This window comes from Pan troglodytes, chromosome 2 (genome assembly GCF_028858775.2).
Source record: "Pan troglodytes isolate AG18354 chromosome 2, NHGRI_mPanTro3-v2.0_pri, whole genome shotgun sequence".
NCBI classification, from domain to species: domain Eukaryota; kingdom Metazoa; phylum Chordata; class Mammalia; order Primates; family Hominidae; genus Pan; species Pan troglodytes.
In genome coordinates this window covers 187,043,446-187,065,976 of record NC_086015.1, presented here as the reverse complement: position 1 = coordinate 187,065,976, position 22,531 = coordinate 187,043,446, and the positions used below count along the sequence as shown (strand labels likewise).

Genomic DNA, 22,531 nt, shown 5'->3' with positions numbered 1-22,531 from the left:
GCCAGTTTCTGAAGTGAAGCAGTTAGTACAGCTGGCAGAATGGCGGTTTTTATTCTTTTTCCATCTAATTATAAAGGTTGTGTTCCATTACAACCAGTCGCCTTCTTTAGCTTGTGATCTAAGGGAGGACGGGGTCTGATGGAAGGTATCACTTTGTGTCTGGCGAAGTCGTAGGAGAGGCTTATTGTTGAATTGAGACAGTGGAAGATTTCGTTTCCGGTTGATTTGGAAAGAAAACTGCCGAACCTTCCGAGTAGAAGTGTGAAGCGTGTGGTTGATCAGTATTGCTGATTTTTGCATCACAGTAATTCATTTCTAATTTGAGAGAGAAATTCCTCACCTGTTTAAGAATCTGATGTGCATTTGGCTTTGAAAATTTTCCTCCTCTTTTGTTCAAAACTTCATTCTTTCCAATTTCTGACTTGGTTAGATGGGTGCCTCGAATCCACCTGATTGCTGATAAGAAACATTGTTTATCAACACGTGGGATAGTCAGTGGTAAATAATCGAGGCTGTAATGTGGCGGAGCCATTGCCTAATCTCAAGGATCACCTGAAGAGTTTGTATGGATTTTATGTCCCAGGCCTCACCCCAGTCCTCCCAAATCACAATCAGGAGAGGGGTGGGTGGAGTGGAAGAACCTGTATGTCCGACAAGCATTCCAGGTGAATTTTATCAGGGACTTGTGAAAACTTTACATACATTGTATCTTCATACACTAACATAGATCTGTCAGGCACTAATCTTAAACTCCTGGGGAAGTGGAAGAGGACAGATGGAGGTGGTAATCCCATTTGAGATTGCATGGTTTAAGGGGGGAAGAAAAGATTAATACTGGCCGGGCGTGGTGGCTCACACGCCTGTAATCCTAGCACTTTGGGAGGCTGAGGCAGGTGGATCACCTGAAGTCAGGAGTTCAAGACCAGCCTGGCCAACATTGCAAAACCCCGTCTCTACTAAAAATATAAGAAATTAGCGGGGACATGGTGGCGGGCGCCTGTAATCCCAGCTACTCGGGAGGCTGAAGCAGGAGAATGGCTTGAACCTGGGAGGCGGAGGTTGCAGTGAGCCGAGATCGTGCCATTGCACTCCAGCTTGAGCAACAGAGTGAGACTCCATGTAAAATAAATAAATACTGTACGTGTATTAGGAAGCAACAGGAAGTGTGTTAAACATTTAAGATTTATGTACACATCACCGTATTGGTTTTAGGAAGGGGAAGCAAAAGAAAACTAATGAGCCTCTAGTAAAAATTGAGTATAAAGACCATTTGAAACAGTGAACCAGAAACACATGAAATGTTGAAGATTAGTATTTAATGTCTGAAAAGCTTGCCATTTGTATAGAAAGTTTGAAAATGACATTTTCGTGGTTGCATAAAAAATATACATGAGAATGTAGGCCTGAAATAGAGCATTTGCCTCTGGAAATAAGTTCTTAAAGTTAATAGTACCAGTTTACCTTATATATAACCTTTATTAGCTGTATGTTGACTTCTTATGGCTTTGAAATTAGCGTGCAGAAGAATGACCCAATCCTTGTCATTTGATGTATTAATAATAGGCCCGAAGTGGGACCAGGAATTTGCATTTTACAAGCACTCTAGGTGGTGATACTAGGGTCTGAAAACTACTGCAGGCCCAAGGCGGCCCACCAGCCAAGAATGGTTTACATTTTTAAAGGATTGTAAAACAAAAATAGTAATATGTGACAGATTTCAGTAGTCCACAAAGACCGAAATATCTTCTATCTGGCCTTTTACACAAAAGGGAAAAAAAAATCTTATTTGGGCTCCTCGTAGACTTTACTGTTACCAAGGTTTGAGGCTTGAAAGTGGAAACCTGTTTAATTTGCCAGTTGTATGAAACTATCCAAGGGAAGAAAATAGTTGAATTGTAACACTTAACATTTTATATTTTTAAAAAACTTGCCATTTGTATGGAAAGTTTATATTGAGATGATAGTCTCTCTCTTTCTGTCTCTCTCTCTCTCTATATATATGTGTGTGTATATATATGTGCATATATATGTATGTGTGTATATATGTATATATGTGTGTGTATATATGTGTATATATGTGTGTATATTAGTGTGTGTATGTGTGTATATATGTGCATATATGTATATGTGTGTATATATGTGTGTATATGTGTGTGTATATATATGTGTGTGTATATATGTGTATATATATGTGTGTGTGTGTGTGTGTGTATATATATATATATATATATATATTTTTTTTTTTTTTAGAGACATTGTCTTGCTCTGTTTCCCAGGCTGGAGTGCAGTGGCACGATCTCAGCTCACTGCAACTTCCGCCTCCCGGGTTCAAGCGATTCTCCTGCCTCAGCCTCCCGAGTAGCTGGGATTACAGGCATGCACCACCATGATGCCTAGCTAAGTTTTGTGTTTTTTGTAGAGACGGGGTTTTGCTGTGTTGGCCAGGCTGGTCTCGAACTCCTGGTCTCAAGTGATCTGCCTGCCTCTGCCTCCCAGTGTTGGGATTACAGGCTTGAGTCACCATGCCTAGCCTCAAAATATCTTTAAGTAAGATACTTGACATATTAGTCAATCGTATATATTATATTTTGTTTTAACTGACCATCTATTAACTGACCATCTATTAACTCAAGATGGGGTCAAGAAAATAATTTTGTTATGCCAGAGTTTATGTAGAATCCATCCTCCCGCCCAGTATCTTTTGTATTTTTTAGAGGCGAGTTGTTCTGTCACCTAGGTTGAAGTGCAGTGGCACTATCATAGCTCACTGCAGCCTCAAACTCCTGGGTTCAAGGGATCCCCCCCGTCAGCCTGCCTGGTAGCAAGGACTACAGGTACACACTACCATGCCTCGGGCTCTATTTTGTTTTAAGTGGAATGAATCTAATCAATTGTGTGTGCTTAGACACATTTTGTCTCCATTTGAACATTAGGCCATTTCTACTTAATTTGTTCATACAAATCTTGAGTAACATAAACATTAACACTGACCTGTATATTTAAGTTGTATTGTCTTTACCGTTGCACTCTTAAAAACAATGCACAGGCTGGGCATAGTGGCTCATGCCTGTAATCCCAGCACTTTGGGAGGCCGAGGCGGGTGGATCACCTGAGGTCAGGAGTTCTAGACCAGCCTGGCCAACATGGTGAAAACCCGTCTCTACTAAAAATACAAAAATTAGCCAGGCACGGTGGCAGGGGCCTGTAATTCCAGCTACTCGGGGGGCCGAGGCAGGAGAATCCCTTGAACCCAGGAAGCAGAGGTTGCAGTGAGCCGAGATTGCGTCACTGTACTCCAGCCTGGGGGACAAGAGCAAGACTTCATCTGAAAAAAGAAAAAAAAATGCACAAAGGCTGTGCGGTGGCACAGGCCTGCAGTCCCAGCACTTTGGGAGGCTGAGGCAGGAAGATCACTTGAGTCTAGGAGTTTGAGACCAGCCTGGGCAATATAGGGAGACTCCTGTCTCTACAAAAAGTAAAAAAAAATTAGTGGGTATGGTGGTGCTTGCCTCTGGTCCCAGCCACGTGGGAGGCTAAGGGAGGAGGATTGCTTGAGGCCGGAAGGTGAAGGTTGCTGTGAGCTATGAGGGCGCCACTGTCCTCCAGCCTGAGTGAGAGAGTGCAACCCTGTCTCAAAAAAAGACCCAAAAAATAAAAAACCAAAACATTTATGAGACTGTGTTGTCACTATTAGGTGAACACATATATTGGTGTAACTTTTTCTACTTAAAAGTTATAGGATTGTATTAAAAAAAAAAAAATCTGAGCTGGCCAGGCACAGTGGCTCATGCCTGTAATCCCAGCACTTTGGGAGGCTGAGGTGGGCGGATCACCTGAGGTCAGGAGTTCGAGACCACCCTGGCCAACGTGGTGAAACCCCCTCTCTACTAAAAACACAAAAATTAGCCAGGTGTGGTGGTAGGCGCCTGTAATCTCAGCTACTTGGGAGGCTGAGGAAGGAGAATCGCCTGAACCCGGGAAGCGGAGGTTCCAGTGAGCCGAGATCACGGCATTACACTCCAACCTGGGCAACAGGAGCAAAACTGTGTCTTAAAAACGGAAAAAAAAAACTGAACTATAACTGTGGCTGGTGGCAACTTAAGTATTCATGACATCCTCCCACTTTGAGCACATTTGATTGCTTCCCCAAATCACTAGTTCCTGGCAGAAGGACCAAAGCAGCAGAGTCAAGGCAGGCCTGCTGTCGTGAGTTGTCATATGCCTCAAGGGACCCTCTTTCCCATCCCCATCCATTTTATTGCGGCGCTTCACTTTGTTTTCCAACTTATTCAGGTAAGTAATTTATTTCCCTGTCTTATATACCCATCTGATTGGGAAGAGGTGAATAACCTAAACCTGTGAATAAGATAGCAAACATTTGCAATTAGGGACATTTATCATGCTTTTCCTTGTTTCACACTTTAAGAAATTTAAGGCTGGGTGCAGTGGCTCACTCCTGTAATCCTTTGGGAGCACTTTGGGAGGCCGAGGCAGGCGGATCACCTGAGGTCAGGAGTTCGAGACCAGCCTGGCCAATATGGCGAAACCCTGTCTCTACTAAAAATACAAAAAAAAAAAAAAAAAAAAAAAGTCGGTCCTGGTGGCAGGCATCTGTAATCCCAGCTACTTGGGAGGCTGAGGCAGGAGAATCACTTGAACTCGAGAGGCGAAGGTTGCAGTGAGTTGAGATGGTGCCACTGCACTCCAGCCTGGGTGACAGAGCGAGGACCTCCCCCCTGCCCACCAAAAAAAAAAAGGAAATTTAAAATGAAAGCTCACTAAAAAGAGAAAATGTACCTTATATAATATGTAATAAACATACTACATCTAAAAGCATCCTTATTCCAATAGAAAACCAAACTCTAACTGACCTAAACAATTAGGGGAATTTATTGGTTTATGAAGTTCAAAAGTGTAGAGGTAGGACTGGCTTCTAGCGAGACAAGTCCAGTGTCTCAAATTGTCACCAGACACCATTTTCGCCATGGCTTGTCTCTGTTTCCTAAATGTTGGCTTTATTCTCAGCATGCTATCTCCTTGTGGTTATAAGATGGCTGCCAGCAGCTCTTGGGGCTATATATTTTTAGGTGCAAATCTAGCAGAAAAAAAAGTTGTCTTCTCCGTTATCACAAACAAAATCTTGAAATGGAATTTCACTGGACCAGATTGGCCTAACTTGGGACAGGTGCCCATCCTTGAATCCCTTGATGTTGCCAAGGAATGGGATGTGAAATTTGGCTTAAGCCAATCGTGGGCTTGGTGTGTCTCATCAAATGAAATGGCTGGAAATTCTAGAGTATGGTTTGGAAAAGGAGAAGAGGGCATGGATGCTGGGAGTAAGTCCTAGTGAAACATTTGTATTGGAATTCTTTATTTGGTTACCTAGATAGGATTAATCTGTGGGACAACAAACCATTCTAATTTAAGTACAAGTATTATTGGAAGAGTGAGGAATCAGGTTCTAGCTCCTTGCTATTCCAAGTGGTTCATGAACTAGCAGTTTGGGTATCATCTAGGACAGGGGTTTGGCAAACTTAGTTTGTAAAAGGTCAGATAGAAAATACGGCCACATGTGGTCTTTGTCGCATATTCTTTCTCTTTCTTTTTAAACAACTCTTTAAACGTGTGAAAACCATTCTTAGTTGGAGACTCAAATCCACTCTATAGGCCGCAGTTTGACAACCCCTAATTTAGGCGCTTGTTTAGATATGCAAAATCTCAGACTCACCTTGCCCCAGACCTACTAAATTACAATGTTTTTAATGAGATTTCCAGGTGATTTGTATGTAGACTAAAGTTTCCCCAAACCTGTGGTATGAATAGATCTTGACTCTGGCGGCACATGAGAATCACCTGGGGAGGTCTTACAACTACTAAGGCCTTGGGTCCACTCCTGGAGATTCTCATTTGTTATAAGGTAGAGCCATGGTGTAGGACTTTTAAGAGCTCACCAGGCAGTTCTAATGTATAGCCAGAATTGAGAATTACTGCTCTAGACTAGGAAGCATAACTGCCTCTGCCACATCTAGTGTGGTAGATAAAACACCATGGCCACAATATTTTGTAGTTCTTATCCGAAGTTGGAGTCAACTTCCCTATTCCTTGGAGCTGGGTTGGACTTGCGGCTTAGTTTGATCGGTAGCATGTGGTGGAAGTAATATTGTGCAAGGTCCAGAGTCGGCCTCAGAAGACCTTGCAGCTTTTGCCTTTGCCCACTTGGAACACTCCCTCTGTCATGGTAGAAGCCCCCGCTAGACTACTGAACACCAAGGACTGGGCAGTGAAAGAGCAAGCAGACAACAACCAGCACTAAGGCTCCAGGTACGAGTGAAGCCATCTGAGACTCTCCAGCTCTGATTAAGCAGTCAAGAGTACTGGCTGGGGCTGGGCGCGGTGGCTCACGCCTGTAATCCCAGCACTTTGGGAGACCGAGGCGGGTGGATCACTTGAGCTCAGGAGTTCGAGACCAGCCTGACCAATATGATGGAACCCCATCTCTACTAAAAATACAAAAATTAGCCAAGTGTGCTGGTGTGTGCCTGTAGTCCCAGCTACTCAGGAGGCTGAGACAGGAGAATTGCTTGTACCTGGGAGGTGGAGATTGCAGTGAGCCGAGATCATGCCACTGTGCTCCAGCCTGGGTGACACTGTCTCAAAAAAAAAAAAAAAGTAATAAATTATGGTTTTAAGCCAGGGCATTTTAGTGTGGTTTGTTAAGATGTAGATACCTTAATTTTAAAAAGCTTTATTACTAAAAAATTCTAATAATCATCTGAGCCTGCAGTGAGTCATAATCTTTTTGCTGGTGGAGGGTCTTGCCTCTGTTGATGGCTGTGGACTGATCAGAGTGGCGGTTACTGAAGGTTGGGGTAGCGGTGGCAATTTCTTAAAATAAGACAACATGAAGTTCGCCACGTTGATTGACTCCTCCTTTCACAAAAGATTTCTCAGTAGCATGTGATGCTGTCTGATAGTATTTTATCCACAGTAGAACTTCTTTCAGAGTAGGAGTAAATCCTCTCAAACCGTGCTGCTGCTTTATCAGCTAGGTTTATGTAATCTAAATCCTTTGTTGTCATTTCAACAGTGTTCACAGTGTCTTCACCAGCAGTAGATTCCATCTCAAACCACTTCCTTCGCTCATCCATAAGAAACAACTTCTCATCTGTTCAAGTTTGATCATGAGATTGCAGCAATTCAATCACATCTTCAGGCTCCACTTCTAATTCTAGTTCTCTTGCTCTTTCTTTTTTTTCGAGATGGAGTTTCACTCCTGTCACCCAGACTGAAGTGCAATGGCGCGATCTTGGCTCACTGCAACCTCTGCCTCCTTAGTTCAAGCGATTCTCCTGCCTCAGCCTCCTGAGTAGCTGGGATTACAGGCACCCACCACCATGCCCAGTTAATTTTTTTGAATTTTTAAAAAAGATGAGGTTTCACCATGTTGGCCAGGCTGGTCTCGAACTCCTGACCTCAGGTGATCTGCCTGCCTCGGCCTCCCAGGGTACTGGGATTACAGGCATGAGCCACTGCACCCAGCCTCTAGTTCCCTTTCTGTTTCTACCGCATCTGCAGTTACTTCCTCCACTCAAGTCTTGAGCCCCTCAAAGTCATACTCGAGTGTTGTAATCAACTTCTTCTAAACTCCTGTTAATGTTGGTATTTTGACCTCCTCTCATGAATCATGAATGTTCCCGATGACATCTAGAATGGTAGATCCTTTCCAGAAGCTTTTCAGTTTACCTTGCCCAGATCCATCAGAAAAATCACTCTGTGGCTATTGCCTTACAAAATGTATTTCTCTTTCTTTCTTTCTTTCTTTTTCTTCTTCTTCTTCTTTTTTTTTTTTTTTTTTTTTTTACAAAATGTATTTCTTAGGGGAATAAAAAAAGAAAATATATTTCTTAAATAATAAGACTTAAAAGTTGAAATTCCTGCTTGATGTAGGTGGTTGCAGAATGGACATTGTGTTAGCAGGCATGAAAACAACATTCATCTTCTTGTACCTGTGCATCTGAGCTCTTGGGTGACCAGGTACATTGTCAATGAACAGTAGTATTTTGAAAGGAATCTTTTTTTCTCAGCATTTTGTCGCAACATTGGGCTTAAAATATTTGGTAAACCGTTTGGGCACAGTGGCTTGCGCCTATAATACCAGCACTGTGGGAGGCCAACGCGGGTGGATCGCCTGAGATCAGGAGTTCAAGACCACCCTGGCCAACACGGTGAAACCCCATCTCTACTAAAAACACAAAAATTAGCCGGACATGATGGCAGGCGCCTGTGATCCCAGCTGCTCGGAGGCTTGAGGCAGGAGAACTGCTTGAACCTGGGAGGCGGAGGTTGTAGTGAGCCGAGATAGTGCCACTGTACTTCCAGCCTGGGCGACAGAGTGAGACTCCATCTCAAAAAGTAAAAATAAACAAATAAAAAATATTCCATAAACGATGCTGTAAACAGGAGTGCTGTAATCTAGGCTTTGTTGTTCGATTTATAGAGCACGGGCAGAGTAGTTTACCATCATTCTTAAGGGTTCTAGGATTCTCAGAATGGTAAATGAGCATTGGCTTCAACTTAGTCACCAACGGCATTAGTGCCTAATGAAGTCAGCCTGTCCTTTGAAGCTTTGAAGCCAGGCATTGCCTCCTCACCTGTAGCTATGAAAGTCTTAGATGGCATCTTCTTCCAATAGAAGGCTGTTTTGTCTGCTTTGCAGATCTGTTTAGTGTAGCCACCTTCATCTTAGGATCTTCTTGATAAGTTGCTGCAGTTTCTACATCCACACTTGCTGATTCAAGTTGTACTTGTGTGTTATAGAGACAGCTTGTTTCCTTAAACCTCATGAACCAACCTCTGCTAGCTTCAGACTTTTTTCCTGCAGCTTCCTCAATCCTTTCAGCCTTCATAGAATTGAAGGAGTTAGTCTTGCTCTAGATTGGCTGTGGCTTAAGGTAATGTTGTGGCTGATTTGATCTTCTATTCATGTAATTTTTTCCATGTTGGCAATAAGGCTGTTTTGCTTTCTTACTCTTTTTTTTTTTTTTTTGGAGACGGAGTCTTGCTCTGTCGCCCAGGCTGGAGTGCAGTGGCACAATCTCAGCTCACTGCAGCCTCCACCTCCCAGGTTCAAGCGATTCTCCTGCCTCAACCTCCCCAGTGGCTGGGATTACAGTTGCCCGCCACCACGCCCAGGTAATTCTTGTATTTTTAGTAGAGGTGGAGTTTCACATTGTTGGCCAGGCTGGTCTCGAACTCCTGACCTCAGTTGATCCTCCCGTCTTGGCCTCCCAAAGTTCTAGGATTACAGGTGTGAGCCACCACACCCAGCCTACTATTTTTCTCTTCTCAGGAGTAGCACTTAAAATTTCCTTCAGTAGTTTTGCTGTTGTTGATACAGAGTCTAGTTCTGTCATCCAGGTTGGAGTGCAGCAATGCATTTGTAGCTCACTGCAACCTTGACCTCCTGGGCTCAAGTGATCTTCCTGCCTCAGCCTCCCAAGTAGCTAGTACTATAGGCGCAAGCCACCACACTTGGCTAATTTTTAAATTTTTTATAGAGACAGGATCTCACTATGGTGCCCAGGTTGGTTTCAAACTCCTGAACTCAAGTGATCTTCCTGCCTTAGCTTCGCAAAGTGCTGGGGTTACAGCTGTGAGCCACCATGTCCGGCAAGAATTGTTTCTTTGTATTTGCAAGTTGGCTGTTTGTGCCAGAGGCTTAGCTTTTGGCCTATCTCAGCTTTTGACATGCCTTCTTCACTAAGCTTAATTATTTCTAATTGGCTGGGCACTTTGGGAGGCCGAGGCGGGAGGATCACGTGAGGTTTGAGTTCGAGACCAGCCTGGCCAACATGGCGAAACCCCATCTCTGCTAAAAATACAAAAATCAGCTCGGTGTGGTGGCAGGTGCTTGTAGTCCCAGCTACTTGGGAGGCTGAGGCAGGAGAATCGCTTGCACCCGAGAGGTGGAGGTTGCAGTGAGTCGAGATCGCGCCACTGCACTGCAGCCTGGGTGATAGAGCAAAACTCCATCTCAAAAAAAAAAAAAAAAATTATTTCTAATAATTTCAAGCCAGAGACATGTGACTGTTCCTTTCAGCTTGAACACTTAGCGGTGATTGTAGGGTTATTAATTGACCAGTGTCAATATTGTTGTGTTCCAAGGAATAGGGGGGTCCAAGGAGAGGGAAAGGTGGGCAATGGCTGGTTGGTAGAGCAGTCAGAACCTACACAACATTATTAAGTTCATTGTCTCATGGTTCATGGCACCCAAAACAATTTCAGTAGTAACATCAAAGGTCACTGATCACAAATCACCATAACAGATACGAAAAAATGGAAGTGTTGTGAGAATTACCAAAATGTGACACAGAGCCACCAAGTGAGTGCATGCTGTTGGAAAAATGGTGCCAAAAGACATGCTAGATGTATGGTTGCCACAAACCTTCAACTTGTGTAACAAACTTGGGATATCTGTCAAGTACAATAAATGGAGGTATGCCTGTGTGTGATGTATTCAGTATGTGTACCTACTGATAAGTTCTGAACTTAACCCTGGGGCCAGCTTGTGTAATGTACTCTTAATGTCCTCAGCTTGACGCACACTTCTGGTGAGATCCTCGAGGTATATATTTTAGGCAAAAAGGTCTGGCTTTGCTTCAAGTCCAGATTCCCAACCTAGCGTGTTTATGTTCCTTTTAAAACTTGTGCTTCAAAATTTTAAGTGAATTGGTGACAGGTAGAAGTAATTTTTTATTAGAATTGATTGTGTAGTATTAAGCTGTTGGAAATACAAATCCTTTGTATTTCTTATCCTTTGTATTTCTCAGTCCAGTACATGACAAATGCTAGGAACCAAGATTACTGGGTTACAACTTGCCATCTTTAATTAATTAATTATTTTTTTTTTTTTTTTGAGACGGAGTCTTGCTCTGTCACTCAGGAGCTCTCACATTGGAGTGCAGTGGTGCAATCTCGCCTCACTGCAACCTCTGCCTCCTGGGTTCTAGAGATTCTCCTGCCTTAGCTTCCTGAGTAGCTGGGATTACAGGCATGTGCCACCACGCCTGTAATCAAAATACAGGCGTGCGCCACCATGCCCAGCTAAGTTTTGTATTTTTAGCAGAGATGGAGTTTCACCATGTTGGCCAAGCTGGTCTCGAACTCTTGACCTCAGGTGATCCTCCCACCCCAGCCTCCCAAAGTGCTGGGATTACAGGCGTGAGCTACCATGCCCGGCTGTCAACTTGTCATCTTTATGGTAAATATATTCCTATTACTTTATGATACACCTTTGTTTTGGCCCAAAGTGGCATTACTTGTTTTGATTAATTAATTGCAACTTTACTTACTAGACCTATCTCCAGGTTACTTTGGGATCTTTAAATCAAATCCAGTTGCAAAAAGTTAACATCTGCCACTTTAAAAATTATACCAGGAATACATTTGGCAGTAAATAAACTGGTGGTTGTTTAAATAAGAAGGAGAGTTATTTATCAAATATAGGATGATGGGAGGTAAGTGGCTAGTGTCTGCTCAGTGGCTCAAAAATGTCAAGGTTAGTGTCTGAATCCCTTGGCCTTTCTCTTGGCATTTGAGATGACTGCCTCGTCTCTAGGCATTATATTCTTATTTAAGGCAGAAAGAAGGGGGCGTGCTTGACATCAGTGACGTGTCCATTTTTATCAGGTAAGCAAAACCTTTCCAAGGGGCTCCTGAAAAATTCTTATGTTTCATTTGGCTGTAATCCTGTGTGATATGGTTACCGCTAGCTCTAGGGGAGCCTGGAAAAGTGAAGATATTTCCTATTACAGAAAAAGCAGGCAAGAGGAAAGGGTTGGAAATAGATTTGGGATTAGCTATTCAACAGCGTTTGCTAAAGGATATTCATTATAAGACTGGTAACAGGCTCTGAAGGGAGTTAAGAGCCATTTAGAGCAGCAGTACCATTGGTTGCATAAGTTTATAACTTTCCAAAATAGATGAACTTACTCAAACCTTTTCTGCTTTTTCTGTAATAGATTTCTTTGAAAGGAATATCACTTATTTGGAAGTATAAATTCTGAAATTAAAATCTCAAGTCAAATTACTTTATAATCACTTTCCTCACTGTGATTTCTGAGTTGAATTGAGTGGACTCAGTGTTGAAGAGAAAGGGCATTCTTAGGCCAGGCATGGTGGCACATGCCTGTAATCCCAGCACTTTGGGAGGCCGAGGCGGGTGGATCATCTGAGGTCAGGAGTTCGCGACCAGCCTGACTAACGTGGTAAAACCTCGTCTCTACTAAATACAAAAAAATTAGCCAGGTGTGGCGGTGCATGCCTGAAATCCGAGCTACTTGGAAGGCTGAGACAGGAGAATCGCTTGTACCTGGGAAGTGGAGGTTGCAGTGAGCTGAGATCACGCCATTGCATGCCAGCCTGGGCAACAAGAGCGAAACTCCATCTCAAAAAAAAAAAAAAAAAAAAAAAAATGCATTCTAGGCAAGTAATAGTAGTAGCAGCTATACTATTATTCTGAGTTTCATTTATTTCCAAAATGCCTATTAAGATACCTCCACCTGGATGTCCTATGAGCATTCTTTTAAATACTTTATTGAGATATAGTTTACATATAGTAAAATGTATAAGTATTAAATATACAGCCAGTGCATTCTGATTAATGTATACACCTGTGTGACTATCACCTAAATCAAGATAAAGATGGCCATCATCCCAGCAAGTTTTCTCTTGCTCCTTTCCTGTCAAGCCCCACCCATTCCAGGCAATCGCTCATCTAATATTTATCACTACAGGTTAGTGTGTCTGTCAACTTCTTAGCAATGGAAGTCACAGAATCACATATCATGTACTCTTTTGTATTTGACTTCTTTTGCCAAAAGTGTTTTTGAGAGTTATCCATGATGTATGATTAGTTTTTCCCCACCCCACCCCAGCCTTTGTTTTTTTTTTTTTTTTGGCCAAGTGTAATATTCCATTATATGAATATACCACAGAATTTCTCCTGTTAATGGAAATTTAAGTTTCAGTTTTTAGCTAGAGGAATGAAGCTGCCATGACTGCAAGCATTTTAAACAGTACCCCAGCTGGAATTGTTCGTCTCTTACCTCCCAGTTGCCTATTTTGAGGCTTCCAATTTTCCTTATCTTATTGAATAGTACCACCTTACTTTGAGTATAGTACCACCTTACTTTGAGAATAGTACCACCTTACTTTCAGTATAGTACTACCTTACTTTGAGTATAGTACCACCTTACTTTGAGTATAGTACCATCTTACTTTGAGTTACTCAGAATAAAGCTTAATCATTTTTTGATCCCTTTTTTATTCTGACAGATAATTATTGACCTTTTATTAGGGACTAGACTTGGTGATAGAGATATAATGAATATAAAACTGTAATCTAATGGGGGCGTGGGCAGTAGTGGAGATAAGTATTAAAAAACTGCTTTGGAACTCTAGAAGTGCAAAGGAGAGAAGTACCCAGCCTGGGGCAGCTAGGGAAGACTTCCTGGAGGAGGAGGTATATTAACTGAAATCTGAAGGGCCCAAAAAAGTTAAAGGGAAGTATATACCAAAATATGAGTAGCATTGTCGTAGTTAAGAGAGCAAAGCAGATCATAGGAACTGCAAGAAAGTCAGTATAACAGGTATAGAGAGGATTTGAGGTGGCAGAGGGAGGAAGTGGCGAGAGAGGAAGGGGTCGGATTGAAGGGATGTGTGCTGAGTTTGATGGGGTGATGAAAAGTTATTGTGGGGTTTAAAGCAAGGGAACATTACATTTGTGCTTAATACAATGTGAAGGATGCACTTGGAGTGGGGCAGTACTGGAAGCAAGGAGATCTGCTAGGAAATGGTGGCGTATTCCAGGCCAGAAGGGATGAGCTAAGGAGTTGCATTAGAATTAGGAAGAGATTTTTGGCCCTGTGAGGGACATTTGAGAAACTATAGAATGTTGAGGAAAAGCAATGTGAGGCCAGAAGAACATGCAACAGGTTAAAGTGTTTGAAGTTAAGGAAAGTGTTGCCATGATCCAGGCATGAGATAAGGGACTAGACTAGGAATTTTAAAAGTATTTTTGATAGAGTTGGCTTTTAATTGAATAAGAATAAAGGAAAGATAACTCCAAAATGACTTCTAGATTTTTTTTTTTTTTTTTTTTGAGACAGGGTCTTACTCTGTCACCTATGCTGGAGTGCAGTGGTGTGATCTTGGCTCACTGCAACCTCCACTTCCCGGGTTCAAGCACTTCTCGTGCGTCAGCCTCGCGAGTAGCTGAGATTACAGGTGTACACCATCACGCCCAGCTAATTTTTGTATTCTTAGTAGAGACAGGGTTTCCCAGTGTTGGCCAGACTGGTCTTGAACTCCTGACCTTAGGTGATCTGCCTGCCTCGGCCTCCCAAAATGCTGGGATTACAGGTGTGAGTCGCTGTGCCCAGCCTAGATTTTTTTTTTTTTTTTTTTTTTTTTTTGAGATGGAGTCTCGCTTTGTCTCCCAGGCTGGAATGCAGTGGCACAGTCTCGGCTCACTGCAACCTCTGCCTCCCAGGTTCACGCGATTCTTCTGCCTCAGCCTCCCGAGTAGCTGGGACTCTACAGGTGTGCACCACCACACCCGGCTAATTTTTGTATTTTTAGTGGAGACGAGGTTTCACCATATTGGCCAGGCTGGTCTCAAACTCCTGACCTCGTGATCCACCTGCCTCAGCCTCCCAAAGTGCTGGGATTACAGGCGTGAGCCACTGTGCCCGGCCCCCAGCCTAGATTTTTAACCTCAGTAACTGAGAGAACTCTGGTCTTATTGAAAGAGTACGTCAGAAAATGGAGGTGTTTGTAGAGGAGAATGAGTTAATTCTATTTTGAATATACTGGTTTTAAAGTAATGGGGAGCATATCCAAGTAGCATTATTCAGTATAGAGTTGGAAATACTGGAGTAGAAAGTTCAGGTTAGGACTAAAATAAATTTGAATCATTTATGTGCTTAGAAGTCATTCAGGTCACAAAAATTCAACCAAATAGCTTGTTTTAGGGGCTGGGATACAAAGACAAAAGACCTACCCTTCTAGAAGGGATATTATAATATCCCTTAATAATAATAATATACATTATTATCCCTTATAATAATAAGGGATAGCTAGGCGCAGTGGCTCATGCCTGTAATCCCGCTTTGGGAGGCCAACGCGGGTGGATCACCTGAGGTCAGGAGTTCGAGACCAGCCTGACCAACATGGTGAAACCCCATATCTACTAAAAATACAAAAATTAGCCAGGTGTGGTGGTGGGTGCCTATAATCCCAGCTACTAGGGACGCTGAGGCAGGAGAATCACTTGCATCTGGGAGGCAGAGGTTGCAGTGAGCCAAGATTATGTCATTGTACTCCAGCCTGGGTGGCAGAATAAGACTCTGTCTCAAAATAATAATAAGAAGGGATAATATGTTCAGGGTACAAACAGAAAGGGATCTTTACTTTGTGACCTGGGAAAGTTACAGTTTTACAAAAGAAAAAGAAGACTGTTTCAAGAATTTATATGGGTTGAGTTTGAATGGGGTAGAGGAAAAGGGGAAGATACCGGGAGTTAAAGATGAATTTGAAGAGTAGGAAGTGCTGTTACAGAAGCTAGGACTAGGAGGCATGATCAGTAGTGTCAGATATTTTGAGGAGGTCAAGCTGTAAAGACTCAACAAAATTTTTTTTTACTGTTGGGGTAACAGCTCACAAATAATTTGGTGGATGTCCCCAAAACAGTGAAATAAAGGGGAGAGGTGAGAGGAGTGTTTTAATTTATAATGGGCAATACTTAGAAAAGAAAATAATTATTGAATTTGGAGTGGCTTCAAGGACAATACATTTAAATATTTGTTCCAGAAATTGACCAAACTTTAAACAAAAAACCAGAAGTCATTCTGACTGAAACTGACAACTGGTGGGGCACCATGGCTCATGCCTGTAGTCCTAGCACCTTGGGAAGCCATGGCAGGAGGATTGTGTGAGCCCAAGTGTTCGAGACTAGCTTGGGCAACATGGCAGAACCCCATCTCTACAAAAGGTACAAAAATTAACAATGTGGTAGCCTACACTTGTAGTCCCAGCTACTTGGGAGGCTGAGGCAGGAGGATCGCTTGAGCCTGAGACGTGGAGGCTGCAGTGAGCCATGATCGTACCACTGAGCGACAGAGGGAGGGAGTAATCATACTCTAGCCTGGGCGACAGAGGGAGGGAGACCCTGTCTCGGGAAAAAAAAAAAAAAAAAAAAAGAAACTGACGATTTAGAGTTCTCTAGCTTTTTACCAGGTCTTCAGATTCTTTCTGTGTAGAGGATGGGTACAAATTATTTTGTTGACTGATAGAAAGTAATAGCCCAAAGTAGTATCCTCTGAAGTTGCTGTAGTTTGTGTGTCACCTTTTCCAGAAAGGTTGAATTTTGTGACTGAATTCTGTCTGAGAGTAGGAGTCTTGGCTGTTTTTGGACTGTAGAGTGAGAATAAATTGAGATGGTGATGATGCAGGCCAAGTGGAGGCTCATAGAAGTTGATGTTTGCAAGACGCCACTGTGTTTCTAATCTGTTATTTTTGCCCCATAGGTTTAACTTCTTTATTCAACAAAAATGCGGATTCAGAAAAGCACCCAGGAAGGTTGAACCTCGAAGATCAGACACAGGGACAAGTGGTGAAGCATATAAGAGAAGTGCTTTGATTCCTCCTGTGGAAGAAACAGTCTTTTATCCTTCTCCCTATCCTATAAGGAGTCTCATAAAACCTTTATTTTTTACTGTTGGGGTAAGAGCTCACTTTGCTAGGAGTTACCTACCTTGCTACAAATGCAGTGTTAAAGTACTTTGTCCCATTTGGGCTCCCTTAAAGTAAGGACAGGTGGAGGGGGGATCAAAAGGAGCTGGGCTCATGAATTCTAATTATAGAGTCTGAATTTTTTTTTTTTTTTTTTTGAGACGGAATCTCACTCAGTCGCCCAGGTTGGAGTGCAGTGGCGCGATCTCGGCTCACTGCAAGCTCCGCCTCCTGGGTTCACACCATTCTCCTGCCTCAGCTTCCCAAGTAGCTGGGACTGTAGGCGCTGGCCACCACGCCTGGCTAATTTTTTGTATTTTTAGTAGAGACGGGGTTTCACCTTGTTAGCCAGGATGGTCTTGATCTCCTGACCTCATGATCCACCCGCCTTGGCCTCCCAAAGTTCTGGGATTACAGGAGTGAGCCACTGCGCCCGGCCTAGAGTCTGAACTTAAAAATTGCTTTTATTATTAAATTCTGGCTTACTTATGTAAGCCCTAGAGAATAAACATATGGGCCTTGTTTGGTACAGCATTTCAAGCGGTGCTAAGTTGGTATTTTCAGTTTTATTTGAGGATTTATAGCTGGAAACAGGCCCCAGGGTATTGTGAAGTTAATACAATGGGAAACAATAAAATGTCCTCTTTGGCCAGGCACAGTGGCTCACGCCTGTAATCCCAGCACTGGAGGCCAAGGTGGGTGGATCACCTGAGGTCAGGAGTTCGAGACCCCTCTGGCCAACATGATGAAACCCCGTCTCTACTAAAAATACAAAAATTAGCCGGGCCTGGAGGCAGGTACCTGTAATCCTAGCTACTCTAGAGGCTGAGGCAGGAGAATCACTTGAACCTGGCAGGCAGAGGTTGCAGTGAGCCCATATCGCACCATTACAGTCTAGCCTGGGAGACAAGAGTGAAACTCCATCTCAAAAAGAAAAAAAAAAGCCCTTTTCACTTATTAGGTTTCACTGTGCCAAGTATTCCCTTCTGTTGGTTTGTAAAAAGCAATGACAGTGAAGAATTCTCCTTGGAAATAATGTATAGATCTATTTCCCTCTTAAATCTATTTTGTAATATATCTAATTTTATATAGTTTACAGGCTGTGCATTTGGATCAGCTGCTATTTGGCAATATGAATCACTGAAATCCAGGGTCCAGAGTTATTTTGATGGTATAAAAGCTGATTGGTTGGATAGCATAAGACCACAAAAAGAAGGAGACTTCAGAAAGGAGGTAAAGATAAACACTGCTTTCTTTCTTCTAGTTAATCACGGTTTTAAAAAACTGATACTTAATAGATGCACGTGTTTTCAGTGTACATGATGCATTCACATAATGTGTAATAATGAAATCTGAGTAATTGAATATCTATCACCTTAAACATTTATCTTTATGCTAGGTATATTTGAATTGTTCTCCACTAGCTATTTTGAAATATACTATAGATTATAGTTGACCGTAGTTACTCTACTAGTAATCCCAAGTTTTGAAGCCTGGTTATTTATGAAGTGCTTTTAGTTAATGGCAACATCAGATTAATGGATGTCAAGTCAGTGCACTTAATATTCTTCACAGTAAGTATTGATTACTGTTTTATATATCTGGTGTTGTACTTAACAGTGTTCCAGAATTCTGTCCCTCTACCCACATGCATCAAAAATCACCACGGATAGTTGTTAAAAATGTTAACGTTGGCCGGGCACAGCGGCTCAAGTCTATAATCCTAGCACTTTGGGAGGCCAAGGCAGTCAGGAGCTGGAGACCAGCCTGGCCAACATAGTGAAATCCCATCTCTACTGAAAATACAAAAATTAGCCAGGCTTGGTGGTGCATGCCTGTGGCCCCAGCTACTCAGGAAGCTGAGGCAGGAGAATCGCCTGAACCCAAGAAGCAGAGGTTGCAGTGAGACGAGATTGTGCCACTGCACTCCAGCCTGGGCGACAGAGTGAGAACTCGTCTCAAAAAAAAAAAAAAGAAAAAGAAATTACTGTTAATAGTTGTTAATGCTTCTGCGTGGAGGATGTCTCAGCTCTACTAAAGTTTAAGGATCTCAGTGGATCTCAGCTCTACTAAAGTTTAAAGGCCACTGTTTTACTTGGATCACCTTGATGGATTGCTTTAGAGCAGCAGTCACCAGCCTTTTTGGTACCAGGGACTGGTTTTGTGCAAGACAATTTTTCCACAGGTCGGGGTTGCAGGGGGGCAGATGGTTATGGGATGAAACTGTTCCACCTCAGATCATCAGGCATTAGATTCTCATAAGGAGCGTGCCACCTAGATCCCTCGCATGTGCACCTCACAGTAGGGTTTGCATTCATGTGAGAATCTTATGCAGCCACTGATCTGACAGGAGGGAGAGCTCTGGTGGTAATGCTCTCCCACTGCTCACCTCCTGCTGTGTGGCCCAGTTCCTAACAGGCCACGGACCACTAGTGGTCAGCAGCCGGGGTGTTGGGGACCCTGGCTTTAGAGTACGTATTTGAACTGCAGGGAATTTTTCAAAATATACATGCCGTAGGGATAGAGCTAGCAAGTGATTTTTTTTTTTTTTTTCTAAGAGACAGTGTCCCACTCTGTCACCTAGGCCTCAGTGCAGTAATGGGATCATAGCTTACTGAAGCCTCAAACTCCTGGGCTTGAGCAGTCCTCCCGCCTCAGTCTCCTGAGTAGCTGGGACTACAGGCATGTGCCACTATCCTGGGCCAATTATTTCATTTTTTGTGGAGACAGGAGTCTCACTTTGTTGCCCAGGCTGGTCTCAAACTCCTGGCCTCAAGTGATCTCCCACCTTGGCCTCCCAAAGTGCTGGAATTTCACAAGTGTGAGCCACTGTGCCTGGCCCCAAGAGGAGTTTTAAACGTTTCTCAGTGACATGATATTTACACACCTGTGGTAAATACCTGCTGTTGAGTGTCTCTAACTGTGCTCGAGATGAAATATGGGGAAAAAAAAAAAAAAGAAATATGGAGCTTTTAGAGCTTTTCATTTACTTTATATGCAAGTCGATGGCCCTCTTTCTTAACTGATTTCTTAAAAATGTTTGCTTTTAGATAAAACATGTATTTTATTTTATTTTATTTTTTCCTTTTGAGACAGAGTCTCGCTCGTTGCCCAGGCTGGAGTGCAGTGGCGCGATCTCTGCTCACTGCAAGCTCCGCCTCCCGGGTTCACGCCATTCTCCTGCCTCAGCCTCCCGAGTAGCTGGGACTACAGGTGCCCACCACCACGCCCGGCTAATTTTTTGTATTTTTGGTAGAGACGGGGTTTCACCGTGTTAGCCAGGATGGTCTCGATCTCCTGACCTCGTGATCTGCCCACCTCGGCCTCCGAAAGTGCTGGGATTACAGGCATGAGCCACCGAGCCCAGCCAATATTTTATTTCTTTTATTCACCAATACATATTGAACACTGAGATTTTAGTTAATATGTGGTTTCAGGCCCATTTGGTTTTCAAGCACTTCTGTTTTTTTTATGACACATTGCCCTTCCAATCTGGAGAGTAGGTTGATATCTTCTTTACTTTTCCCCTTCCTTGGAACAGTGTGATCCTGGCCAGCAAGAGCCTGAGAAGGAAGCCATGCATTTTCTTTTTGCTAACGATGTTTTGAGTTTTCTCTAAGTAGGGAAAGGGATTCATTCCTCCTTGTTTTCCCATGGGCACATGCAAGAAGCATGAGCCCTATCTGTGTTAGAGAGGCTTTATGCCAGAACAGTGGATAATATTTGCAGGTGAAAATGACAATAACTAGCCATCGGCATCTGTTCAGTCAATGTGTTTGAGAAGATAGTAAAACTGACCTATTCCATTATCCTGGATCTCTTACAAAGCTATAGGTTTCCAGCACATGTCTGCACATGAAGTTTTGATATCCAAATGTACCCAAATGGTTCTTGAGAATGGTGAAAAATGATACAAACAGTATACATAATCTTCATTTAAAGATTGATTTGTTTATAATATAATTAAATGATAAGTTTAATGTATAAAACCTATGCCCATAAAAGAAGTTTGAAACAATATGTAAATTTAACATGGAAGCATGAAAGTCCTGGGAACCCCTTTCGTGCCACTATACATGAAGTTCTGGGAGTTCATACACAGTGCGATTATAATTATAGAAATGGAATCGGCTGGGGCGGCTCACATCTGTAATCCCAGCACCTTGGGAGACTGAGGTGGGAGGATTGCTTCAGCCCAGGAGTTCAAGACCAGCCTTGGCAACACAGGGGGACCCTGTCTCTTAAAAAGAAAAAAAAAAAAAGAAAAGAAATGGAATTATACATACTAATCTGTAGTTTCTTTTACCTTGGATTTTTTCTTTTAATAACAAAATCTGGTTCAATTTCATAGTTAGAATATATTTTTTATTTTAAAACTTTAATCATGGAAAATTTCAAGCAGATACAAGTGTAGAGAGAATAGTATGATGAATCATTATCGTCCAGCTTCAGTGTTCCCCAAGACAGGGCCAATTTTTTTTTTCATCTATTTCCCTTTTTTTCCCTTCCCTTTCCACCCTTGTATTATTGTAAAGCAAATTCTAGACGTATTTCATGCATAACATTTTCAACATGTATCCCTGAAAAATTATCCTCTTTTTATTACACTCCAGTACCATTACTATATCTTTAAAAAAGTGCAATTTAGTAGACAATATTCTCAGAATTTTAAAACATAAGACCTTGTTATGAATAATCACTTCCTTGGTACCTGTCTGTATCTGCGAGTGTGCTAGGGGCTTTACATTATTGTTATTCCTTGTGATAACACTGCTGGGTACCTATTATTGTCCCATTTCATGTGTCAAGAAACTGAAGTTTAGAAATAATTGTCTGCGGTTCCAGAGCTATCCAGTGGTTGGTTCTGTGTGGAGAATGTGGGCTGCCTGACTATAAAACACGTGCCTTTTCCACTCTACCACGTATATTATGTCTGTGACCACCAGTGATTTTTGCAGAAGAGGAATTCCTCTTATGTGCGAGGCATTTTCTTCTGGTTTTTCGTTTTTGTAGCCTGAAATTTCTCACATGTGGTGATGCAATTTTCCGTCTGTTTTAGATTAACAAGTGGTGGAATAACCTAAGTGATGGCCAGCGGACTGTGACAGGTTTGTGTTAGCTTACACGTTTTAACCATTCAAGGGAAGAGAAATCAAACCAAAAGGTACAGTATGTCACAAGCAATGGCTCTTGTACCATGCTCACCAGTGGTTTAGAAGACAGTCTCTGTACCGATAGGCTAATGTAATAGTATATAAAGTGGTGAGGTATAAAGGTTTACATGATGCTCTGGGTCAGTTACTTTCTAATTTTGATTTAGTATGATACTGATTGATCAGTTTTGTTGTAGAATTCCAGCTTGTGGAATAGCTTATTATTACTTCCCTTATTAAAGAAACTAATGGAAACATTAAGTACCTTCTATATTCAGGATGCTGTAATACACATTCTGTCCCTACTTGGAGTTGCTTACAGAGTAGTTGTTTCCCTTTTTACAGATAAGGAAACCGGCTTTCAGAGAAGGAACTTTTGAAAGTCAAACTGCTAGTAAGCAATAGAGCTGAGTTTCAAAACCCAAGTCTGTCCATTCGAAAACCAGTTTTCACTCTTCTCCCCCATGCTATTTATAAAACCCCGTTTAAATGTAAGCATGACATGCATGTCACCATGATAACTTTTTTTCTTTGTAAATTGTTATGGAAAGACAGATTTGGCTCTTCAAGGTAACACCTCTGCAGTA

The 22,531-nt window shown here is 42.3% G+C and overlaps 1 protein-coding gene across 8 annotated transcripts in view; it reads left to right on the top strand.

Annotated features, from left to right (window-relative positions):
• The window catches only part of PARL (presenilin associated rhomboid like), a 58,724-nt gene that overhangs the window by 495 nt on the left and 35,698 nt on the right, over positions 1-22,531 (top strand). For all 8 annotated transcript variants that reach the window (XM_016942377.2, XM_016942380.3, XM_016942378.3 and 5 more), the window contains exons 2-4: positions 16,587-16,782; positions 17,884-18,024; positions 21,851-21,899. In XM_016942377.2, coding sequence (XP_016797866.2) covers positions 16,587-16,782; positions 17,884-18,024; positions 21,851-21,899 — 386 coding nt within the window. The remainder of the gene's footprint in view (positions 1-16,586; positions 16,783-17,883; positions 18,025-21,850; positions 21,900-22,531) is intronic.